Source organism: Numenius arquata, chromosome 1 (assembly GCF_964106895.1).
Source record: "Numenius arquata chromosome 1, bNumArq3.hap1.1, whole genome shotgun sequence".
In the NCBI taxonomy this organism is placed as follows: Eukaryota; Metazoa; Chordata; class Aves; order Charadriiformes; family Scolopacidae; genus Numenius; species Numenius arquata.
This window is the reverse complement of record NC_133576.1, coordinates 55,984,495-56,002,090: the sequence shown is the minus strand read 5'-3', so window position 1 is coordinate 56,002,090 and position 17,596 is coordinate 55,984,495. Positions and strand designations below refer to the sequence as shown.

The following is a 17,596-nucleotide window of genomic DNA, read 5'->3' as shown; positions in this document are numbered from 1 at the left end:
TGTAGTTACAGAAACCTCTAGTTTAACAACCAGCATTTTTATCTATTGTGATGAATGTTTGATCTTATTATAATTAATTTCTAACTATTTAGAACAAATCAGAAGGAACTGTGAGTTCTGAACATATACAGCCTCCAAGGATATCTAAGCAATGACAAGCCTGGCATTTCAAAACTCACACTTGCTGTTGTTTCAATCCACTATAGAGCCAAACCACTTTGCCACAAAAGGAATTTCCAGTAGTACCTACCACTACCACAGACATAAAAACCCTTTCAAAAAGTATCTTATCCAATCCATTGGCACTAGCAAAAAGGATCTGGGGCAGCTTTGGATGCTACTACACACTTCAAGTGTTAGTTAGCACCCTGAAGCAGAGGTGGGAGAAGGGAAGACATCCTCAGTGTGTCACCATGTGATATCAGTGCAACCCATTTTCACTGGGGGTCTGGAGAAACATGGAGGCAGCTGAGAAGACTTGCATCCCCTTCTGTCAGCCCTTTGCTGGAGGCAGTGACCCTTCAAGGGGTTCGAGGAGGAGCAGAATCCATTTCTTTAAGGATGAAGCCAAATTAGCACAGTACAACAGGAACCAGCTTTTTTTTGCAAGAGGAACAGTTTAATGAGTTGTCAACCATAAGTGACATTTTAAACACATTTTTTGCTAAATACCCACATAAAGACATATGGACAGTATTTTGATCTAAACAATACTCGTTTTAGTTTGCTGTTAAGTCAGTTAGGAATCAATTTATTTCCAACTAAGCAGAAATCCACAGAGATTTGAACATATTAATCTAAGCCAATTTAAAACCAACTAATTCAACTAATGCAACTTTCTTAGTAGCATACAATAAAATACTACCTATGGAAATCTGAGACCACCTACTCATGATGAAAAGATGGGGTAAGAGAAAGGATCAACTGGACATGGAAAGAAAGTGACCATTAATATTTCAATTACCCACTGAGCCACTGTAAATAATGCTGAAGATGCTATCATCCAGTTTTTCATCTGGAGTGATGATAAAAAAAAATAGATATTTTGCAAGAATTCCCTCCAGTTGTCATCTATGTGGGAGGGTTTTTTGTACAATAACACAGTGTGATTTTGGCCCTTGCAAAAAAAAAAAAAATTCAATTTTCACAGCTGAGGAAGCCATATTTTTTAAATAATAAGTCCTTCATATCAAACATTTGACATAAGGAGCATCATATAATGACAAACACTGTGAATCCTGTTTCAATGCAAAGACTCTTTATGCAGCATTACCTCTAAGCAGAAAGGTAGACAATGAAATCAGTACATTGGTTGGTGCAGCTTTTTATATCAAATAAAAGTTCCTGTTTCAAAAGAAAAATTCTGCCATACTTTTTTGAGGAATTAACACTACTATGATAAGGGCAAAAGAGGAAGTAATAACAGCAAGTGTTCAGAATAAACTGCTTGATATCAACTATGATGGAGAATAAAGGTCATACAACAACCATTCCTGAGGTGCTGAGAATTTTTTCTCTAAATCCTTTTATTTTCCCTGTTCCACCAGCTGATCTGGTTCCACCTAGAACAGCCAATCAATATCCTGGATCGCATGAATGCACCAGATGATGCCTGAGGCAGAGCTTATGTTTCAGTAGCTGGCAGAACAGGTCAAAGTGGTTTTCGTAAGGTCAAAGTGGGCACAGCCTCACCTGTGTAAGTTGCTCTGCTTCGGCATTTACTTATGGCCAGTAGTTCAAGTCAGCCATGAGCAATCATCTTCCACACTACAGTAAAACTAACTCGAGTATGACATTCTTTAGGAGTGCCAATCAAAAAAGTAGCCAAGACAATATATTTTCTTAAATCTTAGAATCAGCAAGTTGCCTATGCTTTCTTCAACAGTAGCAATTCAAAGTACAATTATGAGGATAAGACTACCAAGTCTGTAATCGGCAATCCAAGTGGGTTTCAAAAAACACCCCCCTTAAGAATAATCACACACATGCAAGTACAGGAATGTTTCACTTTCATAGTTCTACATCTTTCAGTTTTAATGCAAACATTTTTGGTGTCATGTGGATTTAAATAAATCTGCTATTTATAATTAAGTTGTTCAAATGTATAAGAAGGCAAGAGATGCATTTCATAAGAGAAGTCTAGTGTCTCATCTAAATTATTTAATCATAGAACTCATTCAGTAGAGTTAATTTGCTGGCTGGATACTAGGAAGGGGTTTTATTCCATCCCTTTACTCTTGAAAGACACAGACTTAAAAGTTTTAAGCAGGGCAACTGACGGAAGACATTTGTGTGGCCATGTGAGGTCAAATATACTTCAAATTCCACAATGAGAACAGCTCATGTGATGCCGTGACACTCAATACAATATTGGGTTTACATTGTCTTCAAAATATGCTCTTAAATATCTTACAATCTTGATATCCCCCATTACAACTCTGCTCACAGACAGAATAAGGTTAGTTAAGTGACACATCATGTCTGATTCCAGGAAGAGCTATGTGCAGAGCTGGAATGCACAGCTAGGTTAAAGGAAAACCCGTGATCACTAAACTTCTTACATTCAGATGTGAGAATTTAATCTCTCATAAGAAAATGCCGGATGTCATGCAGATTGCAGTAGAATTTATCTTCTTTTAGAACTGATTTCTTAAGTGACAGATGCAGGAAAAAGAAAACTAATCATACATCCTTGATAAGGAAAAAAATGTTGACTTATTAGCTGCTGAGTCACAGGGAAAAAAATCCTACAAATAAATGATACAAGCTGAAACACACCTTTTAATGGCTGCTCAAGCAGACTAAGCTCTTGGATCTTTTTTAAGCTAAGTAAATAAAGACTAAATGAGTTTGAATGCATTCTACTTAAAGGTTTCATGTTAGCATTTCGACTTTTGGTCCTAATGCCGTTAAGCTCAAGAAGATATTTCTAAAATCTCTAATGGAACAAATCGGAAGATACAGGGAGTGAACAACATTCCTTGATCCTGCAACAAGATTCATCCATGCAAAGAAAATTTCTGTATCTCTGTCCAAGCTTTCATAATTTGTTCCCAGTCCTAAGAGATGTGCATTCATTTTCCACATCCATTCCCACCCCAAATGAGTGCATCTTGAGTCTCTAAAGAATTTGTTCGGTTTTTTTTTTTCATTTGGTTGGTTTCTTGTTTTGTTTTTTGGGTTGTTTTTTTTTTTTAAACTGATTATACTAAAATGAAATTCTTAAAATTTGCAGGCAAAGATGACAAAAGGTGAAAGCCATAGCTGAACTCCAGAGGGTTTCAAGTGAACTTCTTAAATGAGTTTAACTCCGTAAAGATAATTCTTCCCTGTGGCTGTCTTAATAAAATTGGGAAGAGCTTTTTCTGCTGTAATCTTAGTTCATCAGAGATTTAAACTCAATAGCCCTGTAGCACAAACCTTGAGCTTTTTCCCTGAACGGAACTCAGAAGCGTCAACTGATCAAGTAAAACCAGCAGAAGCGCTACAGCGGAAAAAACCCTCATGAAATCCATAAGCAAACAACCACATCCTCTCACCCCCAACAGTAACCCAAAGCAGACACGTCAGTATACCAGAAAAGAAAAATGTCTGGTTTAAATTATGTCTTAAAACACACTGTATCTAAGAGCTTAACATGCACATGATATGGCAGAACTGCATGAGTCTATATTCCATTCAAGATCTGCTCACCTCTCCCACAACTTCAATGATGTCACCAACTTTTAATTCCAGTTCGTCTTCATTTTGAGGCATATAACTGAAAGCCACCTGACATCTTCTTCTTCTGTTTCTCTCTCCTGGTGGAAATGAGGAAAACAGGAAAATTGTAAAATGAAAAAAAAATTCCACGCCAAACGTAAGTCAGGGGAAACGCTTAAAGATGAAATATTATTCTTTGAGTACTATTAAAAGAATCTGAATGTGTGCAATGCTTAGTATATATGCCTAGAATTAACTTAATTTACAAAAAGAGAGTGGAGAAAAGATTTCTGTGGCATATTATTTCTTTCAACTACTTCTATAATTCAATGCAATTAAAAACTGAAAATAAACTGTGGGTATTTTTTCCTTTCTGTAATATTATTCACGAGCCAAAATTTAACTATTAGATTGTGCTTTCTAGGGACAGGATGGACAAACTTTACCCAAAGGATCTTTCCAAATGTGTTTGCTATAATTTCTCTCTAGGCTAATGCATGGTGTAGGTAAATGCAGAAATTGGAGGGGTGGGGAATGGATACAAAACCTTGTGGCTTTTGCTGATATGGTAATAAGCTCTCAACTGATTATTTTGTCCTGTATCTTTTTCTCCATAATTCCTTCACAGGTGTACAAATATCTCACTAACCTTTTTTTTTATACATATGCTTTTACATATATATATACACACACATACAGATATGTATGTATGTATGTATGCACACATATTTGCAAGATACAGAAAACAGAAGGAAAACCCATCCCAAAGGACCCCCAAAACTATGTATGCCACTGGGTTAGTGTTGTTAAGACAGGCTAATTTTGATAATCAGTAAGCCATTGAAATGATATCGCCAGCCATCTTGCTCTTCAGCTTGGATGTCCAGGCTCCCATGAGAAGCTCGTATGAGAGTGCGTCTTTGGATGCACGACTGGAGACAGGGTTGAATTCATAGCTCTGAATAAAAGTATGATCCTTGACCCTTCTGCCATCTCACTTTCAAGACAGACAGATAAACTAAAGATTCAGTTCCAGAATGTTTGCTGGCTTACATATAATTATAGTCGTATGACTTCTAGCGGAAGGGAGGAGAGAACTTCCCAAAATTAAGCTGCCAAAGCTTGCTGCTCAGCCTCTGTTAGCTGAAGGACAACTTACTGACATGAATTATAACCATGTTGGAATGTGGTGGGGGAGGAGAAGGCAGGAAGAAAGAAATCATTCAAAACATAGGATTCACTGATTACTCCCTCTTCTCTAGAAGATGTGCAATGCATAAACCATACTATGTTGTATTATTTATATACATGTATCCACACACTGATATACACACAGCTCTACACAAGTAAACGTACTTTGTCTTATGCTGTTTGTCTGAACTGTTAAACATGCTGAAGACACACCAAGATCACTTGTGTAAACACTGTCCAAGAAAGGCCTTAATTGGACATTGAATTACAAAAACGGATCTTATGGTCAGTCTGTTATTTTCCCTGCAACAATCTGATAATCCTGCTCTAGAGCAAACAGTAATAAAAAGTTACAGAACTTTTTTTCCAAATCTATTCATTGAAACTAAAGAAGGGAGAAGGGAAACGATTGAATTTGGCTTTCTGAAAGTATTTTTCACAGCCATTGCAATCCTGCATGAGTGGCAGCTTTTTGAATGTTAAAATTAATACCTTAATGCAATGTAACCAAACTCACTCAAATTGGCTCTTTTTTCCACCTACAGACGACTGTTCATTCTTTACCATCTAAACTAAAATGGTCCTAAATTGACAACTTTACACAGCTGCGTTCAAAATAACTTAAATATAATAAATACCTTCCATATTGAGTGCTTCTTTGATTGTGCAAAAGAGGCTGGCTATTTTCCCAAAAGATAACATTCCCACTCTGATTTCTAACATCAAGTAGCAACTGATGTGCTGACATTGCCTGATGTGACAGATGTCAGTTGCCACCCTATTTAATAACCAATATTGTGTGACTCTTGGAGAATATTTTCGAGACGCTAAGAGAGTAAGAAATAAACACAGTTATGGATGTTAATAATAGAACTGTATGAGTCCTTCCCCCTCCCACCCCATAAAGTTTTTTTTTTATTACTGTATAGGAAATCTAGTGGAAGTCTGCATTTATCTCCATTAGTCTCGTGGTTATCTCACTGCTCTCCCTCTCCTCCTAAATCTTTCTCTAGAGAAATACCTAAGTTGAGAGTAGCGAGCCAACAAGAGGCATAGACTCTATGGACGAACTACTTCTTCTCTGTGGTCTAATGCATGACAACTGATCCAGCAGTGAATCCCTCTGGTTTTAAGGGGAAGGTGCTGCTGGACCCCATGTGCATGCTAATGTTTGGAGCACTTGAGCAGAGCATGAGTTGTGTGAAGAGGTCTACAGCCAAGAGGTATCTGATTTTTCTTACGCTACAGCAACCTGGGTAACACAGCAGTATAAGTTTTCTAAGAAAACAGAGCTGATAGAAAAAGAAGTCAGAGTAACCAAGCAGTGCATACACAAAATCTGTTAGTAAAGAAAAACTCTGGTTTTGCAAATACAGTATTCCCACTCCAGCATCACCAATTTTTTGTCTGTTTCTTAACTAGCACAAAGTCTCCAAAGGCAGCATGGTCAGGAACCAGAAACATCAACTAGGACAACTAACAAGCAGTTTAGACAGAAACACTGAAGTCTTAGTCTTCTCTCGCCATTTCCCCTTTTGCTAATATTGCCACTTATTGCAGAGTATTACCACAGTCTATGCTTTAACTACGAGTCATCTGAGATCTAAATGGCACACGGTGACTTTAAAATGTAATTTGACTGATTTATGTAAAGTTAATTTTAAACCATACAGGGCAGCAATTCCACAGTGGAGACCACAGATGCTTTCTAATGTAATCCATTATTTTCTTACTTGTAAATTGACGAAGGAAATATTTTGTGGGAGGTTTTTTTGCATTTTTCTCCAGAATTGAGCATAAACTGAGTTACTTGCAAGTGAAAAGTTACCAAGTGGTAAAAAGGCATAATAAACCCAGTACTTTAAAATCAGAAAAGGTGTGCTGCAAAGTCCCCACTGGGCTTTGAAAGGCTTAAAAGAAACAAAAAAAGGGATCAGTGAACTTTTACTGGCCCACGTATAATAACTTGTAGCAAGTAATGTGCTGCAGGCAGCACCAATGTGCTCTGCCTGCTGGTTGCAGTTGTAGGCTTTTTCGTTTCCTGTAGCTGTGGCACAACACCAGAAATGTTTTGAAGTCAAAAAGCCTATGAGCTGCAGGTTGGGAACTAACTGAGCTACATTTTATTCAGAACAAGCTATCATACAGAATAATGTCACTCGCCCTTGTAAAAAACACTGGCTCCCGTTTACATAGTTATAATAAACCTCAAAGGAAAAAAAAAATCGCATGCTTAGTTTGTGCACTCAGTTCTTAAAACAAACCAGGGAGCTACAGAGAATTTGCTGGGCGTGTACCAGTGATAGCAAAGCATATTGCATCTGAAGTAATAGCTCCAAGACCTCAACAACTGCGCCGCAGAGCATGCCTGACTGCTCCACTCCCTGTAAGGGTTGTGTTGAAGGCACTGAACCCTAACAAATTGTCTGCAGATCTGGTGCGGGAGGAAAGAAAATGGACCTTTGCATACACTGTGAAAGGTGTCACGTCACAAGAGATGCTGGTTGCCCCCTTGTTTGCAGCTGTTGATTGCAAATTACTGCTCACTCCACCTAAGGCTACCGTTCCCTCTGCCCTGAGAGGTGAATTGCTTCTCCAGTCATTCCCCAAACACTTTGACTCAGAACAAAACTTGGTAGCTTAGCAGTGTAAACAACAGGCTTTGCTAAATCAGCTCCTTTTGGTCTTTATCCTAGGATTCACCTATCTCATTGTAGGTGTCCCTGAGCTGAACGTCTAAATCTGAACCTATCACTCAGGAGTGGAGAGAACCTAATACCTCCTGAGGGTATTTAGTGTCACTGTAAAATAGACCACTAAAACACATTAGATGAATGACTCTAGAGATGCCTTTTTCTACTAGTGTGGCTAGATCAGACCACAACATGTAAATTTAAAAGGTCTAAAGTTAGGTCAAATGGAAAAAGGTATGAAGGTATATTTAGAAACTTCAAACAAACAAACAAATCTTTGAGGGCAAAAGTCTAATTTGTTTCAAAGTGGTGTTTGATCAGATTTTAAAAATGGTGCGGTTGTCTGTAACAGCAGGAGACCATAAAGGGGCTTCCTCCAGCTGTACACACGCAAGAGAGAGAATGATCTCTAGACATTTAAACACCCCTCTGGCATTAGCAATGAAGACAAAAAAGAGGCAATGACAACACATCCTCATTCAATGCTTACCTCTGTAAGGGGCACCAAAAGCTGAGGAAATGCTACACAAGTCACACTGGTCCTTACATGCTGCCATCGGACCCAGGAAAGGTCACAAACTGACAGCGCAAGATTTGATGAAAAGTGCAGCAGAGCAGATAGGAAGTAAACTATTTCAAATGGACCCTGGGAACTACCGACCTGTCAGCCTCACCTCTGTGCCTGGGAACATCATGGAGCAGATCCTTCTGGATGCCATGCTTGGGCACATGGAGGACACGGGGATGATTCAGGACAGCCAACATGGCTTTACTAGGGGCAGGTCCTGCCTGACTAACCTAGTGGCCTTCTATGACAGAGTGACTATGTCACTAGATAAGGGATGACCTAAGGATGTGATCTATCTGGACTTCTGTAAGTCCAGATCTATCTGGACTTCTGATCTATCTGGACTTCTTGACATGGTCCCCCATGACATCCTGCTCGCCAAACTGGAGAGACACGGATTTGATGGGTGGACTGTTCAGTGGATATGGAATTGGCTGGATGGTCGCATCCAGAGGGTAGTACTCAATGGCTTTAAGTCCAGATGGAGAGCAGTGACGAGTGGTGTCCCTCAGGGGTCTGTGCTGGGACCGGTACTGTTCAACATTTTTATCAACGATATAGACAGAGGGATGGAGTCCACCATCAGCAAGTTTGCAGATGACACCAAGCTGTGTGGTCTTGTCGATACACCAGAGGGACGGGATGTCATCCAGAGGGACCTGGACAGGCTGGAGAGGCGGGCTCAAGTAAACCTCATGAGGTTCAACAAGAGCAAGTGCAGAGTTATGCACCTGGGCCGGAACAATCCTCGCTATCAATACAGACTAGGGGATGAGGTATTGGAAAGCAGCCCTGAGGAAAGGGACTTGGGGGTGCTGATGGATGAAAAGCTGGACATGAGCAGGCAGTGTGCACTTGCAGCCCAGAAGGCCAATCGCATCCTGGGCTGCATCAAGAGATGTGTTGCCAGCAGATCCAGAGAAGTGATTCTGCCACTTTACACCGCTCTGGTGAGACCTCACCTGGAGTACTGTGTGCAGGTCTGGAGCCCTCAATATAAGAAAGACATGGACCTGATAGAGAGGGTCCAGAGGAGGGCCACGAAAATGATCAGGGGGTTGGAGCACCTCTGCTACGAGGACAGGCTGAGGGAGCGGGGTTGTTCAGCCTGGAGAAGAGGAGGCTCCAGGGAGACCTAATAGCAACCTTCCAGTACCTGAAGGGGGCCTACAGGAAGGCTGGAGACAGTCTGTTTACAAAGGCCAGCAATGACAGAACAAGGGGTAATGGCTTTAAACTGGAAAAAAGCAGATTTAGATTAGACATTAGGAATAAGTTCTTTACCATGAGGGTGGTGGAGCACTGGAATAGGTTGCCCAGGGAGGTGGTTGAGGCCCCTTCCCTGGAGACATTCAAGGTGAGGCTCGACAAGGCCCTGGGCAACCTGGTCTAGTTGGGGGTGTCCCCACTGACTGCGGGGGGGGTCAGACTAGATGACCTTTGAAGGTCCCTTCCGACCCAGATGATTCTATGATTCTATGATTCTAAATGGACTGGAATTTTCAAATCCAAACCACTTAAAACTTCTGTCATGGGACAGAAGTTTACATAAATGTATTCATGTGTGAACAGGTAATATGGTGGTTTCTATAGAGCCTACTTTTCACTGATGCCAATGTCTTTGTAGCCTGTCCTGTCAGTGAAAACCACATGGTTAACTTCACTAACAGAAGGTCCATCAACTCTACATACTAATCCACTTTTTTCCCCAGCACAAAAGAACAAGTACAGCAATCCTTTTCATAACACAGTACAACTACTCTACAGAGTCAAAAAACTATATTCAATAAAAACCTTCAGACAACAGACCTATGGAGCAAATGTCTGTCCCTCTCCCTGCTGATGAGGTATACCTAAATGACTGACAATCTCTTCAAAACTAGGCCCCAGAGTTTTGTACTTGGAGAAGGCTCCAGGGAGACCTTATAGCGGCATTCCAATACCTAAAGGGGGCCTACAGGGTAGATGGGGAGGGACTCTTTATCAGGTAGGGTAGCAATAGGAAGAGCGGTAATGGCTACAAACTTAAAGAGGGTAGATTTAGATTAGATATTAGGAAGAAAGTCTTTCCTGTGAGGGTGGTGAGACACTGGAACAGGTTGCCCAGGGAACTTGTGGATGCCCCATCCCTGGAAGTGTTCAAGACCAGGCTGGATGGGGCTTTGAGCAACCTGGTCTAGTGGGAGGTGTCCCTGCCCATGGCAGGTCCCTTCCAACCCAAACCATTCTATGATTCTATGATCTATTTTAAAAAGAGACATGTCAATATCATTGTGGCTCAGACAAACAATCCAACCCAATTGTTCCTGGATTTCTTTTATTACTGCTTTTTAATAAAGGAGTATTGCTATGGAAATTGCATAGGTTAGGCTGGGGACTAAGTCAAGGTTTGTGGCATGAGGAGCCTAAAAGCATTTTTCCCACATCTAAAAAATTTCAAACACACTAAAGCACATAGGAGCTCTTGCAGACCCATGGACTTTCCTTTACTGCGGGCTTGCTGGGCAGGCTCAGGTGAACCATGGAAGGAAACTGAGCTCCACTGGGCCACCCTTCAAGTAGATGCAAAGTAACTGAGCTCAGTAAAACTGTTTGGCAAAGAAGCCCCTTTCAGGCAACTTGGAAGAAAAGTTTCCTGTTTTCTATTTCAGATTTCCCTGTGTGTGGCATCATCTGTCCATCAGCCCCAGTTGCGCTTCCCATCCTTCCAATTTTCAAAGCTATATCTGTAGCTGGGGGGAACTGGTTCAGTGCACAGTGTCTCCTGGTTAGACAAGCTGGGCTGTGATATGACTCAGCTAGAAACCAGTTCTAAATTTAATGTGCAAAATGACAAAAGGCAACTATTGTACAACCAAGAGATGACATATGTGGTTTAGGTTGCATGTTACTGATTTTAATGGTACTGATGGAGTTCTGGTACAGCTGTTTTGGACTGCCAGCCTAGAGGGTTACTGTATTACCTTTTTTCTTGGTTACAAATCATTGAACTTAATGTGTATTAAGTTCATATTATATATACACACTATATTAATGTGTATATTAAAATGCTAACGTTAAGAAAAAGGTTGATTTACAAGCTTACTTCTGAGAAAAACTCTTCTTAACACCACTACCCTCAGTAGATGGTTTTGAGAAACAGAAGTTACCTAATTAAGAGCAAACAGATAGTTAACATTAAAAATGTTAACTTTTTTAAACTGCTTTTTTAAAAATACATTGAAGATAGTGTTCATAGATCTCAAATAAAGTCTTGGTTATATTCACACTTATAATGTGGATTCTGTCACTATCTTCCACAAGGTCAAGGAAGAACCTCATGAGGTTCAACAGGGAAAAGTGTAGGGTCCTGCACCTGGGGAAGAAGAATGTTAGGCACCAATACAGGTTAGGTGTGGACCTGCTGGAGTCAAGTTCTGAAGAGAAAGATCTGGGGGTCCTGGTAGACAGCAAAATGACAACGAGCAAGCACTGTGCTCTTGTGGTCAGGAAGGCCAATGGAATCCTGGGCTGCATAGGGAAGAGTGTGGCTAGTAGGTCGAGGGAAGTCATTCTCCCACTCTACTCTGCACTGGTGAGGCCATAACTGGAATACCGCATCCAGTTCTGGGCTCCCCAATTCAAGAGGGATAGGGAACTACTGGAAAGAGTCCAGCGAAGGGCAACGAGGATGATTCAAGGATTGGAGCATCTCCCTTATGAAGAAAGGCTGAGAGAGCTGGGACTCTTTAGCCTGCAGAAGAGAAGGCTGAGGGGAGACCTTATCAATGCTTATAAGTATCTGAAGGGTGGGTTGAAGGAGGAGGGAGCCAGACTCTTTTCAGTGGTTGCCAGTGAGAGGACGAGGGGCAACGGGCACAAGCTGGAACATAGGAGGTTCCACTCAAATATGAGAAGAAACTTCTTTACTGTGAGGGTGACAGAGCACTGGAACAGGCTGCCCAGGGAGGTTGTGGAGTCCCCTTCCTTGGAGATTTTCAAGACCCGCCTGGATGCAGTCCTGAGTAACATGCTCTGACATGCTCTGGGCAATCCTGCTTCGGCAGGGGAGTTGGACTAGATGATCTTTATGGTCCCTTCCAACTCTAAAAATTCAGTGAAATTCAGTGAAACACAAGGACTACATCATCTTATATTCAACCATTAGTAGAAATACAATTCTGATTTTAAAAGGCACTGGAATTGTCAAGCTCCAATTTCGTTCTTTTCCTTGAGGATTTTGGCAGTATTTTTCTGACCTGGGATGTGACATGTCAATTCCAACTTTTTCATCACCCACTTGCTGTTAGAAGGGTGCATGCTTCTGGAGGGATGACAAAAAGCAAAAACAAAACCCTGCTGAGGTCTGTTTGTTCCCTGTCTAGCAGAAAACAGAATTAAGCTGGGTGTGAGTATTTTAGGGAGTAGTGGTGGTGTGGTGGTGGTTTGGTTTGTTTGCTTGTTTTTTTTTTTTAAATTGTGACATTAATATATCAGAGAAGAGAAAGATAAACTGCAATGAAGGGGTGAGGGGAGAGGGAGTATCTGAGGTGCTTCCAGTACTCTACCAAGTGGGTTATGTAAAGCCACTGTGTTTTTCTACAAGCAGATGAACTGGGAAGTGCCATGCTTTGACGTGTGTAGCTGAATCATGGAGATTGCAGGACTCCATTGAGCACAATTAAGCCACAATGCAATATGCCATCACTGCTAGTAATATATTACTCCGAGCGTGTTAATGTTCTACTGTTACTGAGGAGTAGGTTTTCTCTTGCTAGACTCCACAGCAACACTTCCAGGTTTCAGCCATCTGGCTGCTGCTCTGAATTTTATGACCAAGATTTGTCTGTGAGGAACCTAAAAGCCTGGAAGACATATTTATGTTACGCCATGACGTTTTAACACATATGCACCATCACAATAACAGCAAACATCATATTGTTCAATGAATTCATTCTTTTGTTAAAAACATGCAGCAATATTCAGGCCTTTTATCGTGTATGAGTCTTTTGCATAACAGCAGTAATTACTGGAACCAACGTACAGCAACAACGTAGTACCAGTGGTCATATGCTTTTAGGAGAAAACCATTAATTAACTGAGAAGTGGAGCACTTCCGTATGCCACAGCAGGAGCCAGGCTTGTGCATCTGACAGGTAGAACTGAAATACTAGTGAAGCTGAGATCATTATTTCAACCTAACCCAAAGCAGAAGGAAATGCTAGAAAAGTAACTGTACACAAACTCAAAACACACTTGCACAGTCTAACCATACATGACCAAAATTCTTTGTTTTTCTGAGTCTGAAAGTTTTAAAATGCATATAAAAGGAGTAGAAAGTTCTGCAAGTGCAACATCAAGAATGCAGTCATATCATCACCAGCAAATTAGACATAGCAAGTCCAAACTCCAACACAAACACTTGGCCTTGTCATACAGACCGCATATTTCATTCTGTATCTTTTAGGGGGAAAGTGTAAAACACAGTATTAAGCTACCCGGTAACTCAACCACATGCAGAGGTGAAAATGTTTATGTTCAGCAAAGCTACTCGCTATAGTACCCGTATCTTTTAAACTTCATAGTGCAAATGATTATTTTGGATTAGCATTATAGGTGAAACACTCCATCACAAGGTAAAATTGGATCTTGGTGACAGGGTTTCAAACAGTCTTTTTAAACTGTATTTTAAAAGACGTTACACAGACCTTGTAAACACTGGACAAGCTCACTCAGCTTCTCACCTGCTTCCAGAGATGCAAAAATATTCCTCAGCAAGTGGTGCCTTTACACCAGCTTTTGCCAAATGACCCATTCTCTTGCCCGTTCTCAACAATAACAATTTGTTGCTCTCATCTAGAGCCTTTCACGCAGTACATTCCAAGGAGTAGCAAATGCTTCTGTCCTCATTGATAAGCCAAGGCATATTTCAACAGGGTGGCCTGCCCCAGTCATCCGTAACTTTGGGACTTAGTTCACTGCTACATGCACTAGGTCCCATTGGCTGGCACTGTGGTTCCCCGCTATCCCTTATGCAATTAGCCCCTGTTGACATGAGGGGGACGATTACCCAACACAAGGTCTTGCAATTGCCTGTATATTTGGTTTCTTTTCTCATACTCGGAAATGACTTGCAAGGACAAGACAAGTTGCAAGTGTAACAAAAAAGAGTTTGTTACACTGGCTAGCATACAATTCATACAAAATGACTGTATAAGGACCTTTAAGAAATACTGCAGGCAATAGAGGTCTGTAGCAATAAATTTGCTTTCCTAAAGAACAAAAAGAGATACACAAACTTGAAACACTCTTTCCGGGATAGCAGGTGAAGTTTCAAAATGCAAGAACAGAAACACAACAAGATTTGCAAACGGCCCATAAAAGGCCTTTGCTCTTTCTATTCTCATTGCATACATCTCATGTTGTCATGGGATAATCCCAAAATATTATCCCCTTAGCCAGGTTTTGAGATAGTGGTTGACTACTTCGCACTTTGCTGCTTTTTTGTATTAATCTCTCCAGAAAGCATTTGAATAAACCAAAACTAAACGTGAATTGCTGTTGCATCTTTCCCACTTCTCATATGTTCCATTACATAATTCACACCACTTAAATTACCATTAAAATCTATGAAATTACCTATGCACAGTAGCACTTCACAACATACAGTAAATGAAAGCAAATTTGTGGAACCACTGTGCACATTCAGGTTACTTTGTGTTCTCCGCTCTATAAATAAAGGCATTTAGATCAAACCACATGGATTCCTACACAGTAATCTCCAAAGATATTAACTCTGTACTACCAGCTTGCTGTCTTGAAGCTGACTTCTGTCCAACCTAACTAAAAAAGAAAAAATAAATCCAGATCAGCTTTAAAAATTATGCCTTTTTCTTAAAGAATGCCAACAACTGTGCTACTTCATTTTTAGCTACCAGAGTATCAGTACTTTTTGACAAGTTCTCAATCTCCATAATGACGTTACATTGCAGGTCTTAGTCTGACCCCTGCTACACCAGTTTCAGGTAAGCCTCTCTTATCAGGGAAAAAAGAACCAACCACCATTGTCAAGATTTTATTTTCACTCTAACAGGTAATAACATACATTAAATAAATGTCTCAAGAAATGTTGGAGAGAGGCAAAAAATACAGCAACCAATTTTCTGGTTGCACTCATGGGAGCTATTACACAATGAACACATGCAATATATCAACAACACTTCACACAAAAAAAACTCTCTCTCTGATACCGGATGCTTAGGACATCAGTCAGATTTTTAACCTAGAATCTTGTTTTCCTCTAGAATATCTATGCAATTTAAATATTCATTTTGAAGCCATTAAAGGCAACAAAGTTAAACAAAAAATATTAACACATCCACAGATAGAGCAGAAAGTTCACTTTCCTGTCAAGCAGTGTTCCTAAAATCTAGGAAACTACATTACATTTGCCTTGGAACACAAGCCCAGACAAAGCCTAAATTCTAGGAAGTCAATGCATGAAGCTACGAGATGCTCTGGTAAACCAGGAAAATGACTCACCCAGTCTGGTGTACTGGGTCCGATTCTGCAACGCTTACACTGAGACAAGTAGTCAGTTGGGCAGAAACACTCAGGCATGTGTCTCCCATGGCAATTGAGCCATGACATTTTCAAAACCTTGCAGAGAACAGAGCCGTGGCAGGGCTGCTCCCCGGGCTGCTGACACGCACCAGCTCAGCGTGCGAGGTTATACAACTACCTGTCCTTCAGCTCTACTAAAAGGAAAACACACCAGGAGGGGCCCTCTATTGCACTCCTCATGTTAAGATTTGTTATTATTTCTCAGCTACCATAATGAAAATGCTATAATCCAAAATAACCTGCTGTTTTAAAGGGCATGTTATGCTATACTTTGTTATTTGAAGGTTGCACAAGTGCCCAGGAATAAATGTTCAGAAGAACAATAAATAAATATAAGAAATTGAAATAAATCAATTATTCTTGCTGCTGCTAGCCCTGTGAAGCCCCAGGCACCATTAGCTCTATGACAGCTGAGCAGAAGGCAGGTTTCCCAAAAGGTATCTCCGTACTGAAAGTGAAAATTAACATTCACTGTTCCACAACATCCTCAAAAATGAACAGTGCCACAGTACCCACACGGGATAGTTCATTCCACAAGCACAGGACAAGTATTTCTGTATCAGGCAGATCAGAAGTGTGTCACTATCCTCCAAAACTTAGCTACAAATGGCAAAAAACAAAACAAAACCAAACCAAAACATAATGCTATCTGTTTTGGCAAGTCACCAGTCTACACATACAGCGCAGGGGCAGAACAAGTCACCCTGGGCAATGTTGGAGAAGGGGAGGCAAGCGTTCTGCAATAGCTGCATCTAGCCAGCTCTGCAGCATCTTTAGCTTTTGGTGGTGAGAAACTCTGAATGCCATAGAAATTTTCCCATATTTTCTTGGTTGTTCTCATCAGTTAAAAAAGTCTCTGTGGTATTTGCAAGCATTCGTTTTTACTAAACTAAACTGACAAATGAACTATTAGAGTGATGGCTCAAGGTAAGAAGGCTGCCATCAATTTAGTTCTTTAATATAGTGTCACTTTCAAAAGATGCCACACACAGATCATGTTCTTTTGGTCTTCTTCCTTTTACCTTTTTCACAATATTCTAACACATTCAAAAAGCTGTAATTTATCAAAAGGGTGTTTAATAAAAAGAGCCAAAAGATAAAATGTTCAATTCCCTCATTAGTGCCTTGTATCTTTAGTTCTCATGGAAAGCAGGCCTTACACCTCAAAATCCTTTGCTACTAAGCACATCCAGAGGTTTATAGCCCTGAGTGAAAGGGATTTGCTTGACTGCAATGATTAATGCTAAACCAACAACACCTATCAACAGTGACAATCAAATAGCCCATTTATCCAAACACAAATGAATTCCTAAAGGTTTGTAAAACTCTCCAGATAAGACTTGCATAAAGAAAAATTACCTATCGTTGAATAGTCCCTATGCCACTCCACAACAGCACATTGCCAATAAAGCTGGAAGCAAGTGCTGAGGAAACTCAAAAAAAAGTTGCTCATTAGCACATCTGATTGCACTTTCTACCTGTCAGGCAATCTCAGGCATCTATAATTCATTACACAGTCCAGACAGATAGAAGCCAGACATGCTACGATTTATTTTAAAGTATAAGTTGTACTACAAAAAACTTAACTAAGCACTACAGGCAGAACTTTTAAATTATAACATGTCCATTGACATGTTTGGGATGTGAGCAACGTTTTTCTCCCTTATGACTATGCCTTCATTTAATTCAAGTATCATGTGCATTTGCATGTCATTTCACTACTGAAGAACAGCTAGAATTGGGCAGGATTGTTGGCAGAATAGCTAAGATTATCATAAGGCTTGCTGCCAAAAGACAAATGTATTTTTATATATAGAACACTCAGAGCACTTAATAATTA

General features: G+C 40.4%; 1 protein-coding gene across 3 annotated transcripts in view; it reads right to left on the bottom strand.

Moving 5' to 3' along the window:
* SH3KBP1 (SH3 domain containing kinase binding protein 1) overlaps positions 1–17,596 on the bottom strand; it is a 231,594-nt gene that overhangs the window by 110,944 nt on the left and 103,054 nt on the right. For all 3 annotated transcript variants that reach the window (XM_074158570.1, XM_074158585.1, XM_074158578.1), the window contains one exon: positions 3,694–3,800. In XM_074158570.1, the coding sequence (XP_074014671.1) occupies positions 3,694–3,800 (107 nt within the window). The remainder of the gene's footprint in view (positions 1–3,693; positions 3,801–17,596) is intronic.